The sequence below is a fragment of the Megalobrama amblycephala genome, linkage group LG13 (genome assembly GCF_018812025.1).
Source record: "Megalobrama amblycephala isolate DHTTF-2021 linkage group LG13, ASM1881202v1, whole genome shotgun sequence".
Lineage (NCBI taxonomy): Eukaryota > Metazoa > Chordata > Actinopteri > Cypriniformes > Xenocyprididae > Megalobrama > Megalobrama amblycephala.
This window is the reverse complement of record NC_063056.1, coordinates 5,611,080-5,628,533: the sequence shown is the minus strand read 5'-3', so window position 1 is coordinate 5,628,533 and position 17,454 is coordinate 5,611,080. Positions and strand designations below refer to the sequence as shown.

The 17,454-nt window shown below is 35.7% G+C and overlaps 1 protein-coding gene across 4 annotated transcripts in view; it reads right to left on the bottom strand.

The window, feature by feature from the left end:
- Window positions 1-17,454, bottom strand: part of ibtk (inhibitor of Bruton agammaglobulinemia tyrosine kinase) — a 57,458-nt gene that overhangs the window by 18,034 nt on the left and 21,970 nt on the right. For all 4 annotated transcript variants that reach the window (XM_048151933.1, XM_048151932.1, XM_048151931.1 and 1 more), the window contains exons 10-21: window positions 15,864-16,041; window positions 15,632-15,782; window positions 9,492-10,106; window positions 7,606-7,692; window positions 7,434-7,516; window positions 4,715-4,752; window positions 4,538-4,634; window positions 4,342-4,443; window positions 3,063-3,180; window positions 1,415-1,475; window positions 1,213-1,337; window positions 992-1,128 (exon numbers count right to left, since the gene is read on the bottom strand). In XM_048151933.1, the coding sequence (XP_048007890.1) occupies window positions 992-1,128; window positions 1,213-1,337; window positions 1,415-1,475; window positions 3,063-3,180; window positions 4,342-4,443; window positions 4,538-4,634; window positions 4,715-4,752; window positions 7,434-7,516; window positions 7,606-7,692; window positions 9,492-10,106; window positions 15,632-15,782; window positions 15,864-16,041 (1,792 nt within the window). The remainder of the gene's footprint in view (window positions 1-991; window positions 1,129-1,212; window positions 1,338-1,414; window positions 1,476-3,062; window positions 3,181-4,341; window positions 4,444-4,537; window positions 4,635-4,714; window positions 4,753-7,433; window positions 7,517-7,605; window positions 7,693-9,491; window positions 10,107-15,631; window positions 15,783-15,863; window positions 16,042-17,454) is intronic.

Sequence of the window (17,454 nt, the reverse complement as noted above, 5' to 3'; positions counted from 1 at the left end):
ATCTGAAGTGCTGCTGAGCAAGCCTGTAGAGTGTGCAACAGCGCTGCGTTTCCCGCGGTTAGATCAGCACGTTACACTTCAAATGTGCACATCTTCCACACAGGACAGCAGTCCTAACTAGATATCTTCCCAAATCGTCCCTCTCTTTGATTTTCGTCTCGTTTTTATTCGTTGACGAAAATAAGAGTGGATTTTAGTCATAGTTTGTGTCATTCAAAACGCATTTTTATTTAGCCATCGTCTCGTTTTCGTCTGTGAAAAAATGTCGTTGACGAAAATTATGATGAAAATTATTCATCAATGAAATTAACACTGTATTGTAGTCCTGCCACTGTTTTTTTTGCCCTTGCAGCAAAAAATAAAATAAATATATATTTTTTTTAAAAGTATTGATTTCTGATAACGACGCTATAGTTACCATAGATAAAATACCGCTTATAGTTGCTCATCAAGCCTCGAGAGCTGAAACCCAATTATGGTAAGGTGCGTAATATTTCTGACACATGCTCTAAGTGGTTCACCAATCACAAAAGCCTGGGCCAGCTGACCAATCAGAGCATTTCAGGCAGAGGGTGAAAAGAGGTGCTGCAACCAAAAATAATGTGTTTATTAAACTTTAAACCATGTAAATGTATTCTAGCAGAGCTCAAAAATAAAATGATAAACTTGTAAATGAGCATAATATGGACACTGGCACTTTAATATCTTGATTTAAATTATTTTAATTAATCCTGCAGCTCTTTTGAAGTTTGCTGAGGCCCCTGGTTGAGAACCACTAATTCAGATGATCAATATTCGTTTTCTGAAGAAATTGTGAGTGGTATTTATTTGTTGCTAGGGTATTTTGGGATGGCTGCTCACTGACCCAGCTCAAAAGAGCCCACCTAGGGATCTGAATAATTCCCTAATCCCAAGTATAAGCAATTATAAATGTGATGCTTGCCTTAGAAAACACAACTTATTAGTGTCTTTTATTAGCGAGTAAGTTGACCTGGAGTGGGTGGGCTGTGGATGACGTCAGTGGGAGAGCTCTGTATGACATCAGACAGGCTGTATCCGCCAGAGCTGTCGGAGCGGCGCCGTGGTTTCCTCTTAGCCCTCATCTTGGCTTTCTTCAGCAGGTTATCTCTAAGTTAAACACAGTGAGAACTCTTACAGATGGACAGTCCTTCATATCCATATTACAGTGTTTGAGCAGGGCAGAATTCACACCTGGAGTGATCCGCATCAGAGCAGCTCTTACAGTCCACAGCCGAGTCCCACTCTCTGTCTTCATAGGCACTGAGATCAGGAGCGTCGGCGTACGGTGTAATGAGACGTCGCTGCATGGCTGGGATCTGATGGAGGAGTTTGATGTCAGGATCTCTGAGCAGAGCTTTAATGAACCCGATAAGGGTGATGATTTAAAACTTACCATCTTCCTGTACGCAGCTGTTAGATCCAGGAGGACATCATCGCTCAGGATCTCCAGCGCTCTGACAGACGGAGAGACAGACAGATGGGCAACATCCGTTCATACACTACTGTTCAAAGGTTTGGGGTCAGTATGATTTTTTGTGAAAGAAGTTAATTCTTTCATTCAGCAAGATAAAAGACATTTATAATGTTTTAAAAGATTTCCATTTCAAATAAATGTTGTTCTTTTAAAGTCCCCCTTTGGTGAAAATGAAGTTTTTAATGTTGTTTATTTGTCTATGTGGTGTTTTTAATATACTTTAAGACAAACCATGTGCAAATTCATAAGTCAACACCACTGAAGAGTAGTTTCTCCTTAAAACTGCAGTAAACCAAAGACAGTCTCAAAAACACGGTTTGAAATCGCTGGTGTCTGTGACATCACAAACTACCTTGTATCCAATCACATCAACGTACCGGTGGGCTTTAGCATACCATTAACAGTGAACTAGCAGGGGAGTCTCAGAGAAGTTCAGGTTATCCCAGTGTAGATTTAGCAGTATAGCAGGTATATGATGTATATAATGATGTTATGATGAACTATATGCCTTTCTCCACTGACACTCTGAGTTGTTCAAAGCGTTTCAAAGGATACTGATTGTTAGAAAGCATCTGTCTGACTCTGGAATGGTGAACGGGAACATGGTTTGTGTAACATTAACACCACATTACTAGCAGTTTGGTATAGTACAATACAGTACTGTGCAAAAGTCTTAGGCACGTAAGTATTTTCACCCCCAAGACAGGGTTTTAAGCCAGTTATTTATATCGTTTGCTATAGTGTTTCAGTAGGAAATATCAGTTCTCATTTCCAAACATTCATTTTGCCATTAATTGAAATAATCCAGTCAGATTTAATATGCACAAGGAGTCTGACAACAGCCGGTGCTCCACACGGAGATCTGAACCCGCTTGAAGAAACCTTCCTGCAAAGCTACCTGAAAAACGATGCACAAGTGTACCTGGACAAAAGCGGTTTTAAAGAATACAATGCTGAATAAAGTCGTAGTTTTTGTTATTTTTGGACCAAAATGTATTTTCGATGCTTCAAAAACTTCGAACTAACCCACTGATGTCACATGGACTACTTTGATGATGTTTTTATTACCTTTCTGGACATGGACAGTATACCGTACATACATTTTCAATGGAGGGACAGAAAGCTCTCGGACTAAATCTAAAATATATCTATCTTATCTAAATCTATCTAAATTTGTGTTCTGAAGATGAACGGAGGTCTTACGGGTTTGAAACGACATGAGGGTGAGTCATTAATGACATCATTTTCATTTTTGGGTGAACTAACCCTTTAATATATCCATTTCTGATAATCCCAGTTGCTATGGTTGCGCAGATTTGTTTATGTATTAAACTCGTGGCTACTAGAACTAGATGTCGTTCCCTCAACATAGGATCTCGAGGCCACGACTTCACATCGCATGACCATGATATAAGGATGTCATAACCTCGACAAAAATCTCATGGCTACAATGTATTACCACGTTCCCACGAGTTAATATGTCATGGCCAAGACAAAACTAAGTGAACTGAACATGTCACTGTAGTAAAGGATTTCTGCAGCAGGGGTTTAAGTGTCTCAATCTTACTTGGACTCCAGCAGCGCCGCCATATTGAGGACAATAAACTGCAGGCAGGACAGTTTGAGCTGCTCAGCGTTGTACACGGTGGAGAACTCCAGCAACTCCGCTGCGTTCTTCAGCGTCACTGCACACAAAACACTCTGAGTTTACACTATATACTTTCAGGACGTGTCCAGGAATGGTGAAGCTTAAAGGATTAGTTCACTTTCATATAAAATCTTCCTGATAATTTACTCACCCCATGTCATCCAAGATGTCTATGTCCTTCAGTCGAAAAGAAATTAAGGTTTTTGAGGATTATTCTCCTTATAGTGGACTTCAATGGCCTCCAGACGGTTGAAGGTCAAAATTACAGCTTCAGTGCAGCTTCAAAGGGCTTTAAATGATTCCAGACGAGGAATAAGGGTCTTATCTAGCGAAACGAATGGTCATTTTCGAAAAAAAAAAAAAAAAAAAATGTAAATGTATATGCTTTATATAAACAACTGATCGCCTTCCAAGTGGTTCCGCCATTCCGGAAGGCGTAGGACATACAGCGTAAACTTTTTGAAGAATACGGAAGGCAGAATGGCGGAACCACTTGGAAGGCGATCAGTTGTTTATATAAAGCATATACATTTACATTTTTTTTAGAAAATGACCGATCGTTTCTCTAGATAAGACCCTTATTCCTCGTCTGGTATCATTTAAAGCCCTTTGAAGCTGCACTGAAACTTTAATTTTGACCTTCCATTGAAGTCCACTATAAGGAGAATAATCCTGGAATGTTTTCATCAAAAACCTTCATTTCTTTTCGACTGAAGAAAGAAAGAAAGACATGGACATCTTGGATGACATGGGGGTGAGTAAATTATCAGGAACATTTTATTTGAAAGTGAACTAATCCTTTAAGAGACAAAATCATCTCATTTTGGTGTCTATTTTGCACTGCAAAAGTTTTAGACTATACATAGTATATTATATGCAATTTAATAATAACAAAAAACAAGTCAAGTGAAAGATAAAAGCTTAACTGTTATAGTTACTTTTCCACGCTATTCAAAATAACAAGCAGCAGCCGTACTGTTCTTTCATCTCGAACCTTTTGTTTCTCTCCATCAACGGTCTTGTATATTAGTCATGGAACTTTTTATTCACATTTCTTAAAAGAGAGCAGTGTTGGGGGTAACGCATTACAAGTAACACGAGTTACATAATCAAATCACTTTTTTCAGGTAACTTGTCTGCATTACTTTTAAATTTAAAACTAAATATCTGAACATGAACAACTGAAAGTGAGACTTACGGTTCTCAGTGATGGCGACCTCGCAGATCTCCTTGAGCCTAGTGATCAACAGCTGATCAGCCACCACAAGCACGTTACACATGAACTCCACATTCACAGACTCTGAGAGATACAGAGAGATTCGAGATATGGATTACACAGGAGAGAGAGGAAAAAACGGCAAGAAATAACAGCCAAGCATAACACGGCGTGAAACCTCTGACGGTGGGAGACTCGTCGGTGTAGATGTACTCCAGAATAACCTGCAGGACCTCAGAGGTGGTTGGCATATCAAGCGCAGAGCAGCTGGTGGCCTGAAGAGGGCAGAAGAGATTACATTAAAAAACAGCTCCAGTTCAGAGAGACTATGCTGCTTCATGCTGTTTAATCGTACCTCGATCCAGGGGCTGCCCAACATACTGTTGAAGTACTCTGCAGAATTAAGGGAGTCAAAGTTAAATAGTACATCTATATTAAAATATGATAATTCACACTCCTAATAAGAACAGGAATAGTTCACCTTAAAATGAAGCATTTAGCTGTTGCAAATCTGTATAACCTTGTCTAAGCTGCTGAATGAAAGTGAAAAGGGACTTTCAACCACAAAATTAAAGATTTTCAGCAAGGAACTTAAATTTCAGTCTGTTTCTCACAAAAAAATATGAATGAGTTATGTTTTATTTTATGTTAGTTTTAAGTTTTCTAGTTATTTTTAGAGCTCAGATGCTCCAGTTCCTCTCCACTATCAGATTAAAATCTCTTAGTTTTGCTTTCACATGAGTCATAGAGCTATTAAATCTGATTTGATTACAGAATTTTGAGAATAGCCATTTCAGTTTAGTCAGAGTAAACAGATATACACTTAAAAGTTTAGGATTGGTAAGTTGTTTAATGTTTTGAAAGACGTCTCATGCTCACTAAGGCTGCATTTATTTATGTGACCCGCTCTGGCGAAATGAGTCGGAAGTCGCAACGTTCCATTTTAAGATATGGGCCGATAATGTGGAAAAACAATGAAAAAATCATTTTTTTTTTTTTTTAAGCTAATTTCAAAGAACAGACTTTCAAAAATAATCTCCCCAAGTTTCGTAGTCCAGATAATTGAGTAAAGGTATTTAAATGGCTATTAAATTTGACATGATTTTACTAAATTCGCTGGAAATGAACTTCTCAACTCCTCTCGTCACTTATGAGCATTTCCCGGTATCCCCTTAAATGTCACTATCTCTGCTCTCCAAATATGGTGTTACACGTAATATAGAACCAATCAAAAAGCTTAGAAATGTAAACACACTGACATAAACGCTGATTTTTAACAATGGGAAGCCCCGTTTCGACTGACAGACACGTGATTGGTCCAGCCATCCTCCTGTCAGACTAGCACGCGCTCTGTGTAAACAAGCTAGTAGATCTCCTCAGAAAGATTCAAGTTCAGTACTGTATAGTATATAGTGTAGTGTAGTATACTGTGTGTAAGTTAGTTCTGTTTATTAATAATATTTGAGAAATGTCGCTGACAAAAGAGAAAAAAGTGGCCAAAGCTTTAAACTCACTGGAGGCTGCTAACCTAAGCTCTGCTGCTCTCACTTTCTCTCTCTCTCTCTCTCTCTCTACCTCTCACTCTCACTCACACACACACACACACACACACACACACACACACACACACACACACACACACACACACACACACACACACACACACACACACACACACACACGGACACGCACACGCACGCACACACACGCGCACACACGCGCACACACGCGCACACACACACACACACACACACACACACACACACACACACACACACACCCTCACTCAAGCAAAAATGTAGCACCTCTGTTCAATCTTTCTGATTTTAGTAAATCTTTGTAAAAGTGCCTTATAAAATATGAATTCAAATAAATACTTTAAAATAATTTGAGCTTCAGCCTGGTTTAATAGCATTTATATATATATATAAAAATGTCTTTGGTCAAATTAAGCTGTAAAATAAATAGTTTATCCCTTTAAATGCAATGGATTTTGAAAGATATCAACAAAAAAACGGCCAAAAAATTTAAAAGCGATTTTCTCAGGTTTTCAATTGGAAAAAGAGGGCAGACGACCATAATTCAAATGGGTATATCTTTAAAACCATTCAAGGTATTTGAATAGGATATCATTTTAAAGCTTATTGTCTCATCTTTTCATTGATACCAAAATCTCAATTTTGAAATTTGGGTCACTGTGACTCATTTTGCTGGATCAGGTCACTTATTAAAAATACAGCAAAACAGTAATATTGTAAAATATTACAACTTAAAATAGGTGTTTTCTATTGTAATATATTTTAAAATGTTGTTTATTCCTGTGATCAAAGCTGAAGCATCATTACTCCAGTCACATGATCCTTCAGAAATCATTCTAATATGCTGATTTGCTGCTTTAAGAGACTTTTCTGATTATCATTATCAATGTTGAAAACAGTTGTGCTGCTTTATGTTTGTGGAAACAATGGTACATTTTTTTTTTTTTTTTCAAGATTATTTGATGAATAGAGAGTTCAAAAGAACAGCATTTTTTTTTTTTTTTTTTTCTCAATAGAAATCTTTTGTAACATTATAAATGTCTTTACTTGTCAATTTAAAGCATCCTTGCTAAAGTATTTAAATTCCAAACTAGTGTATTTATTTAAAAAAAGGCTGTGAAGGACACATATATTGTCCCCTTGGAATTATAATGACAAACTTTTTTAAGTTGTGTACATTTTGGGACTTTTTTTTTTTTTTAGAAAATAAAAAGGGTCCACAAAGGTGTATGGAATGCAAAACTTTGAAGCTCAAAATCTCAAAACTGCTCAGAATGCAGACAGAACCTTATAATTCCAAGGTCGTGATATATCTCTCCAATGAAAACAATGATTTAAAGACATTTTCAATGCTTCATAAGCTTAGCGGTCAATAATCAAGTACACAACAGTACAATGTAATAAACTTCTTCACCTTCCAGCACTCACAGCTTCATTTTTTTCATTTGTGTCAAATTAATTATTTGGCAACTGAATCATTATGAATAATGTCTACGGAAGTGGACACAAGTGTAAAATAAAAAAATCTGAACTCACCCAGCCGAGCGCACAAAACGCATTTGTGACAGGGAAACTCCTTCCCATCTTCAGAGCGCAGCGTGACATCACAGAGGTATGAGCTGAGGACACACAGTGATTAGATCTGCATTCACAGCCACTCAAAGAGTTTATGACCTCGACTGATGTTTCTCAAAAGAACACCACGCACCATTTTTTCTGGTTGAATCGTGGCTTGTTGCCCGTCTTCTTCTGTGCCACGCTGATCTTCCCATTTTCAAACTTCACCCCATCAAGCCTAGTCAATCATAAAATACTTATTGATGAATTACAGCAATTGTCACTATTAACCCCTAATTTATACACATAAATATTAAAGGTACAGCAGCAAAAACAGTTTTGTTAAACTCTTTAGTGTTCAACTAATTTTTATAAACAGCCAAAATCGATATCTAAAGAGCAGGGTGACCAATAGTTGATATGGATTATAAATTAATAATAACAAATGCTTCAGTAATTTATTTGCATTAAATTATTTTAACGCGTAAACGTTTTTAAAATCAGATGCATTAACACTGACAGCCCTATATATATATATATATATATATATATATATATATATATATATATATATATATATATATATATATATATATATATATATATATATATATATATATATATATATATATATATATATATATATATATATATATATATATATATATATATATATATATATATATATATATACACAGTACAGTCCAAAAGTTTGGAACCACTAAGATTTTTAATGTTTTTAAAAGAAGTTTCGTCTGCTCACCAAGGCTACATTTATTTAATTAAAAATACAGTAAAAAACAGTAATATTGTGAAATATTATTACAATTTAAAATAACTGTGTACTATTTAAATATATTTGACAAAGTAATTTATTCCTGTGATGCAAAGCTGAATTTTCAGCATCGTTACTCCAGTCTTCAGTGTCACATGATCCTTCAGAAATCATTCTAATATGCTGATTTGCTGCTCAAACATTTATGATTATTTTCAATGTTGAAAACAGTTGTGTACTTTTTTTTTTTTTTTCTAGGATTCCTTGATGAATAGAAAGTTCAAAAGAACAGCATTTATCTGAAATACAAAGCTTCTGTAGCATTATACACTACCGTTCAAAAGTTTGGGGTCAGTAAGAATTTTTATTTTTATTTTTTTGAAAAGAAATTAAAGAAATGAATACTTTTATTCAGCAAGGATGCATTAAATCAATCAAAAGTGGCAGTAAAGACATTTATAATGTTACAAAAGATTAGATTTCAGATAAACACTGTTCTTTTGAACTTTCTATTCATCAAATAATCCTGAAAAAAAATATTGTACACAAATATTTTGTACAATTTTACACATTAAATGTTTCTTGAGCAGCAGATCAGCATATTAGAATGATTTCTGAAGGATCATGTGACACTGAAGACTGGAGTAATAATGCTGAAAATTCAGCTTTGCATCACAGGAATAAATTACTTTGTGTAATATGTTCAAATAGAAAACAGTTATTTTAAATTGTAATAATATTTCACAATATTACTGTTTTTTACTGTATTTTTAATTAAATAAATGTAGCCTTGGTGAGCAGACGAAACTTCTTTTAAAAACATCAAAAATCTTAGTGGTTCCAAACTTTTGGACTGGACTGTACTGTATGTATATTATATATATATATATATATATATATATATATATATATATATATATATATATATATATATATATATATATATATATATATATATATATATATATATATATATATATATATATACACACACACACACACACACACACACACACACACACACACACACGATTGTTTGAATGCATGGACTGATTGTTTGATTATTTGTATGACAATTAATCATCAGCACAAAAATGTATTATCAGCTTAAACATGCTTCCTCTTAAGACACCTTTTTTGACCAATTTGTAAGGCAGCACTGCATGTACCCTTCATGTGGATGGCATATAGACTGACTATCAGCCTTGTTAACATTGTAGGTGAACTTTAAGAGAACAATTACACTACGAAAAGTGTCTCACCGTGCTGAAAGACTCCCCAAACCCAGTTTTTTGGCGACTCCCTGCAGCAACTTCACCGGGTTTTGTCCAGGTTCACCAATACTTCCGCTCTTGCCTTTTTTCCCAGACTTAGTGCTTTTGCCCTTGGGCTTGTCTGCTTCCTCACAAGTCTTAGCAGGAAGAGAGCGGTACACCTCCAGAGCAGACCGGTTCTCCAGCCCCAAAGCCTGTAGACTGTGGATAAGCTGCTGCTGTGGTTCGGGATCAGAGCTCTGGTTGGAGCGGGGGATGATGGGCCGGGTCCCATGCACTAGCATCTCACAGGAGTCTGTGTAGATGAAGTGCAGCGCGTGCTCCAGCATCTCAGGAGGAACCTTCTCTAGAACCAGCAGGTCACAGCCCACCGCGTCTTCCCCTTTCTTCACCTCTCCATCACCCTCTTTGCAGCCCTCGGGGAGGAGCAATTTACGGAAGAAGTCTGACCGCATGGAGAGGATGTATTTGTGCGCTGCAAAGGTGCGATCGCCAGCCTGCAGGGTCACGTCATGGATGCTGTCGGTCTCATCGGCTTCGGTCAAGAGGCGCTGGAAGTGCTGGGAGAATGTGGACCCAGAAGTGGTGGGAACTTCATACAAGCTGAAGAAGGAAGAAGAAAAATAAATGAACGAAAATAAAGCAATATCACAATATGGCTTAGTGCGGTTATCAAATCACAAAGGCTGTGATTTAATTAAATAAAGACAAGCACTGTGTGTTTTATGCAGCACTGTTTGCTTAAAAGTGATCCGGCGCCATCTGCATCTGCTTGAGTATAAGTATTGAGTATGCATCAGTTTGAGTCGCTTTAATGTGCATTTGGAAAGGAAACATGCGCCAACCATCTAATATATGTAATGAGAAGTGCTTATCGACAAAAGAGAAGCTTTAAAGGGGTCCTTGATTATGATTTCACTTTTTTAACTTTAGTTAGTGTGTAATGTTGCTGTTTGAGCATAAACAACAACTGCAAAGTTACGATACTCAATGTTCAATGCAAAGAGAGATATTTTCTTTTACACAAATCGCTTTTTAAGGACTACAACAAACAGCTGGTAGGGACTACAACGAGCTTCTTCCCAGGTTGGCGACATCACAAACCATAAAATTTACATAAACCCTGAGAACACACAACAAAGGGGGTGAGGCCATGTTGGGCTGCTTTAGAGAAGAGGAAGAGTTGTTGTAGTAGAGTGTTGTTGTCATGCCGTCATTTTACACCGGACTGCTTCACAAACGAGGGTCAATTCAACGCTGGATTTGCACAAAAGATGAACTCAACTCCACAGCAACTACATAAATTTATCCACTAACCATTCAGAAACGTCCAGTTTCATTCTAAAAGTTGTAACTTCTTCCTGAGTCTCTCCATCAGCGGCTACGTTTACATGCACCCAAATAATCCATTTGTAATCGGATTGACGGCTCAATCAGATTGAAAAACGTTCATGTAAACACCTTAATCGATCCGATTGAGCTCGATCCGAATGAAATTTCGATCAGATTGGAAGGGGTGGTTTATTCCTTTTCTAATACGATCGAACAGCGAAAAATGACCATGTAAACGCTTGAATCCGACTACCTTCTCAATCGTATTCAAATGTCTCTGGGGCACATGCGCAGTGCAATGTTGACACGCATTACGCAGTGCGCAAGTTCACGTTCATGTCTTTAGCTTTAAATATGTATGCCAGCAGTGGCGTAGCTGTATCGTCATAATATTGGAAATCCTTCCGTTTTAAAACAAGAAGGGGAGCCAATGGATATCACACAAGAAGCAACGTGCAAACTTTGCGCAAGAGTTATGCCGGTGAAAAAGTCTCAACATCGGTCAGTATTCACTACAGAAAGTGAAAGTAAAAAGTGACAGAGCTGTCTGACGCTGCATTAACGGAGCATATTCTCTCAGAGACGAATTTCAACATAATAAGCTGATAACGGTATATAACCGTCTTAATTTATTACAATATTTCTCTCGTGGCTGTATATATAGGCTAGTGAAACAAATGAGAATAATAGTATTTAAACAGGGTTTTTTTTATATAAAGTCAGTGCTTGAAGTAAAGCTGCGCTCAATTTTCTTTGACAATATTATATACACTCTTAATAATTTTATAGGCCTATAATTCATTGTATAAGACCTAAAAAAAAAAAAAAAAAAAAATTAATAATTTTCAAAGATAGCAAATAGCCTAATCTTACATTATCCTCAGAGCACGTCAGTTATGTGGTGATGTGCTATTAAATTATTGCGGGCAAATTTATTATAATATTAATTTAATAATGAAAGAAAGAAGCCTAACCTAATAATAATGTAACAGGCCTACATTAATTGGTAATGCCATATCCTCTGAATATTGCCAAGATATGATGCTTTTGACAATATCTCTGGCTATTGTCCATACATGATCATCGTCTGTTGACGTAACCCGGGTTACCGCAAGTGTGATTGATATGACGTCACAAACGCAGAGTGCGTGTGCAAAAGTTTGAATCGGAATGTATATAAAACACATATAAACGGATATTTAAATCAGATTACAATGTTTAGAGTACATGTAAACAGATCTGCAGTCGGATTCAATTCATTCGGACTGACGAAAATTGGTGCATGTAAATGTAGCTAGTGTCGACTCCGGTTTGAACAATGTAAGGCTGAACATCATTACTGACAATCCTCATTTTGGCTGCATGAGATTCTCCAGCTTTGTTGTTGTTGAGCAACCGAAGCGTGAGCTGTTAATGCTCCACCCTCTTCTGGAGCAGCAGCTCATTTGCATTTAAAGGGACACACACAAAAATGGCGTGTTTTTGCTCACACCCAAATAGAGGCAAATTTGACAAGCTATAATAAATGATCTGTGGGGTATTTTGAGCTGAAACTTCACAGACACATTCTGGAGACACCAGAGACTTATATTACATCTTGAAAAAGGGGCATAATAGGTCTCCTTTAAGGAATCCCTGTGGATTTCCCTAAAAAATAAAAACGAAAAAAAAAAAAAATCATTTCCATACCCATATTCCCATCTATGTGATACCATGTTTAACGGTAGGCTACAAGACATTAGCGAAATATGAGATACGAACTATGAATGCCATTTGTGCAGTCACATTACTTTGTTAAAAATCATTCAGTGTCCTTGTCTTGTTTTAGAATAAATACTCAAATACTTGTGAGGAATAAATACTCAAAAAATATCCGTAAAAGCCATATAAAATACTTTTTTAGAGAAAACTTACTTGAGTTATTCTCATTCGTTTCCACTTGCCAAACAGTATTTTTAATTGTTTTAAATTAATCAAATTTATGAAATTTTGATTAATTATTCATTATGATTAACATCTATTTTAGGATGCTTATACAGTATATTTTTAATGGAAACTGATAGGCCTACTTATTTTATTTATTTATTTATTTATTTATTGCAGTGTAAATACAATTGTCTTACTCAACCGTCAAAAAACAAAAACAAAAAAACCCTTGCAAATCTTACAGTTTCCTTCAAATTCTATTCTTCAAATACAAATGTATTTTTCATAATGTTGGGAATATCACAGAAGGCACCTGACATCAACAGCACACCTCGGTGCAGCAGTGGTTGTACAGTATTGTCACCGGACCTATTCAAACAGACCAATGGACCACTCTGCCACTGAACAAATCCATTAGTGTCTGCCATAATAAGAGAGTCAAAAGCGCATCATTGATTATTGTTCTCATGAGAAATATTTTCTCAGAAAATGAGTTCTACAATTTAGTTTAATGAGGAATTATCAGGCGCCTATAGCACTCCTCGCTGTCATTAAAACATTCAAACGTAGCATGCCACAGGAAAAGTGTTCAAAAGCAGTGCATCCACTACAAATATTTCTATCTAAATTAATATAATTTTTGCTTAACTTCTGGGTAACGACTTTATGTAATTTGATAGCCTAACTCCATTAATGATTGTGGAATATATAATCTAAATGTGAATCAAAATGAAAACAGTTTAAAATCATTCAGTTTACTTCATTACTTTACTCACTCCAGTAAAAGTGCGCACATTTTTTAATAATATTTTAATAGTTAATTTTTTTTATAAATCTTAATATGTGCGTAGAAAATTGCGTACACGCTAGTGCTGTCAATCGTTTACAAAATTTAATTAATGACACATTTTTTCTGTAATTAATTGCGATTAAAAAAATTGGAATTTTTAATATTTTTGTATTTTAATAATTTAATAGCATCTTTTTATAAATGAAGCCCAGTATCACTGATACTAATACTGCTATTAATGTCTCTATGAAATAGATAAAAAAAAACCAAAAAAAAAAACATTATAGACATTCAATATTACAGTATAACTAAAAGCTATCAAATTGCAACATTTATTAGGCTTTAAAAAAATGACTTTTAATTTAAGTGAACTTAAAACAATCTTCACATAAACCCATTATAATACATGTCATATTTACCTGTGGCCTTCCTACCTGGTAGGAAATATACAGAAACTGAATAAAGTCAAACACTTTACAGTCTTCACTGCATAAATTATAAATTAAATATAGATTAATCCTTATTAAAGCTACAATTTTCTCTGTTGCCTTCGTTTAAGGAAAATTTTCTCTTTACCTTTGATGAAGATTAATGACAGACATCACAGCAACTGGTTTATTAGGCTGCTGTCACTTTAAGAGCTGCCGCTGCCGAACATGACGCGGATCTTACACGCATCTCATTTTCTCACAACACTGTTCATTTAAGATGTTATTTAACTCATTTATGACTGCTCTTATGTGCACACGAGCCGTGTGTGTGTGTGTCACATAGACACAACATTCACAGACAGCGCATTCTAGTTTGTCTTGTAGCGCTTGAATGGTTTAAAAGCATTTGTGTGAATAAGAGCATGATCATATAACAACGATAGCTAAATTATGACAGAAACAACGGATGCTATGTTAATTGTGTTAAACATTTTAAATGCAATTAAACTGAAAAAAATGAATCGCATGCATTAACACACTAATTTTGACAGCACTAGTACACACATTTCAATGCAATTTTTCGGTTATGGGAACTCTTTTGACTAGTGTGGGAATTGAAGATCGGATTTACACTAGTTTTGCAGAGACACATATATGTGGCCAAGTGTAAATGGTTATAGAAAGCCGGACCTCGAATACTAACACCATAAAGGTAAATAGGTATACTCATAATAACTGATTCTTTTTCAATGTGTACTTATAGGATATCTTGGATTTTGAAAATATGAAAGTCATGTTATATATATGTTTTTTTTTTAAAGAGTTGTATAACAATGATTATAAGTATATCTATTTACCTTTATAGTGTTAGTATTTGAGGTCAGCTTTCTATAATAATTACGGTAATAAGCTTATTAAATGGATACAGGTGTATGCTTGGAATCATGGCTCTGATGAAGGGTTGATCTGACTGACTAGAAAATAAATAAATAAATAAATATATAAATATATATATATATATATATATATATATATATATATATATATATATATATATATATATATATATATATATATATATATATATTCATTCTCAACTGACCGGTCACAACCCTAAAATGGGCTGCAGGTCTGTTCAGATGGATCATACAGCAAGGGAAAAAAAAAACAATGCTAAATGCAAATAATACATTTGAACTAACCATATAATTACCACATAGTTTAGATAACAAAATAAACCGGTTTATCCACTTTTAAAATGGAGGAGAGAATGCCTCCCATATCTTTTATTGCTGATGTCAGGCTGTGAAGCTCTGTGTCCAGTAACTCTACAGTATTTATCTTGTATTTATTGGTAACATGGCTGATCCTAATACAGTATTTATAGTCTTGTGTTATGTTGGTAAATCACACTTCTGATGTTGTTTGTCTTGAAAGACTGTAAATTTGGTCATTTCCTGGTTTTGCTGGGCCTACGTAGTGGTTATTTAAAATCAGTGTTTGGCTTTAAGGACATTTTGTTTACATTTGTACGATAAACAACTTCAGAAGGAACTGGAATTATTTAGTGACATTGGAAGCCAGAAATGTTAAACTCCAAAATGTCTTTAGTCACACACATCTGTGACCCTAGTCATCATTATCTGCACCTGGTTTTGGGATCGGCTTGCAGTACTCCGAAATTCCGGCCGTTAGAATCCATGGTGATGCTGACGGCTCTGTGGACGTAATGAAGCTTCTCCAGACGGATTCGTTCATAAGCAACCCCTCCGTCTGAGTGGCCGGACACCTCCAGGTTATCTGAGCACACAACAGAGCATATCTAGTAAAGAAATTCTATTTGATTTAAAACATATTTAGTTAAACTGATGGTCTCAGTACCTTTTTTGTCTACAGCTTTCTTGTACTGTCCCAGCCACTGTCCACTGAAGCCCTCTCCATCCTGAGTAACAAACATCATGCTGTTCTTACTCAGGGCGATGTCTGACATGAAGACCTGTCGTCCATAAGCCCAGCGACACGGTCTCACTGACGTGCCCGTGGAGCGCCAGCAAAACACCTGCAAGAACAAAGAAAGACAGAAGAAACTGTGAAACACAATAGAATGAATACAATACCAGCTAAATGGTTGCTAAAGTGTTCTGAGTGGTTGAAAGGTGCTTTACTGGCTCAAGTCAATAGAGCCCAAGAAAAAAATCTAGGGCCTGATGAAAACTGTTTTTCTTTTTCCCCCAAATGGATTCTGCCCTTTTCCCTATTTTTTTTTTCTGGATTACATTTTAATAGTTGTAAAAAGCATATATAATTAAAGGTGCCCTCGAATGAAAAATTGAATTCATCTTGGCATAGTTGAATAACAAGAGTTCAGTACATGGAAATGACATACAGTGAGTCTCAAACTCCATTGTTTCCTCCTTCTTATATAAATCTCATTTGTTTAAAAGACCTCCGAAGAACAGGCGAATCTCAACATAACACCGACTGTTACGTAACAGTCGGGATCATTAATATGTACGCCCCCAATATTTGCATATGCCAGCCCATGTTCCCAACATTAAAGGGAATTAGATGAACATGAAAGGCATTAGACAAGGGCAGCCATGAACGTCTGGATGTGTGTACAGCAGAATCATCAGATTAGGTAAGCAAGCAAGAACAACAGCGAAAAATGGCAGATGGAGCAATAATAACTGACATGATCCATGATATCATGATATTTTTAGTGATATTTGTAAACAATATACAATACTCACATAATCCAATGTATGCATGCCGCATGCATGACGAACACTTTGTAAAGATCCATTTGAGGGTTATATTAGCTGTGTAAACTTTGTTTATGCTGTTTAAGGCAAGCGCGAGCTCCTTGAGCGGGGAGCACGAGATTTAAAGGGCCCGCAGAGCATAAATCGGCTCATATTTAATGATGCCCCAAAATAGGCAGTTAAAAAAATGAATAAAAAAAAAAAATATATGGGGTATTTTGAGCTGAAACGTCACAGACACATTCAGGGGACACCTTAGACTTATATTACATCTTGTAAAAAAACGTTCGATGGCACCTTTAACTGAAATCATAAACCATACAGTTTAACAACAATTTAAAAATTTATTAAAAGTTAAACAATTAAATAAAATTTGAGGCCCTATGATTTTTTTTATTTTTTTAATTCTGTTTTATTGTTCAAATTCTCTGTTTTCCATTTTAATTTTACTGGATACCAATTTAATAGATATCTGATCAATTTAATTCATAATACTAACAACTTAATCATTCATCAACATTTTTACAAAAATAGGGATTATGATTTGTAGGAGTAGCAAATGAAAATGCACAGCTCATTTACTCAAACATGACAAACATGCAGACTTCATTTTACGTAACAGTCTTTTTGTGCATTATTATTCACAGACACTAGTCCAAACCGCAATTTTATTAAGTGTACAATGATTTATTCATACAAAATTTGCC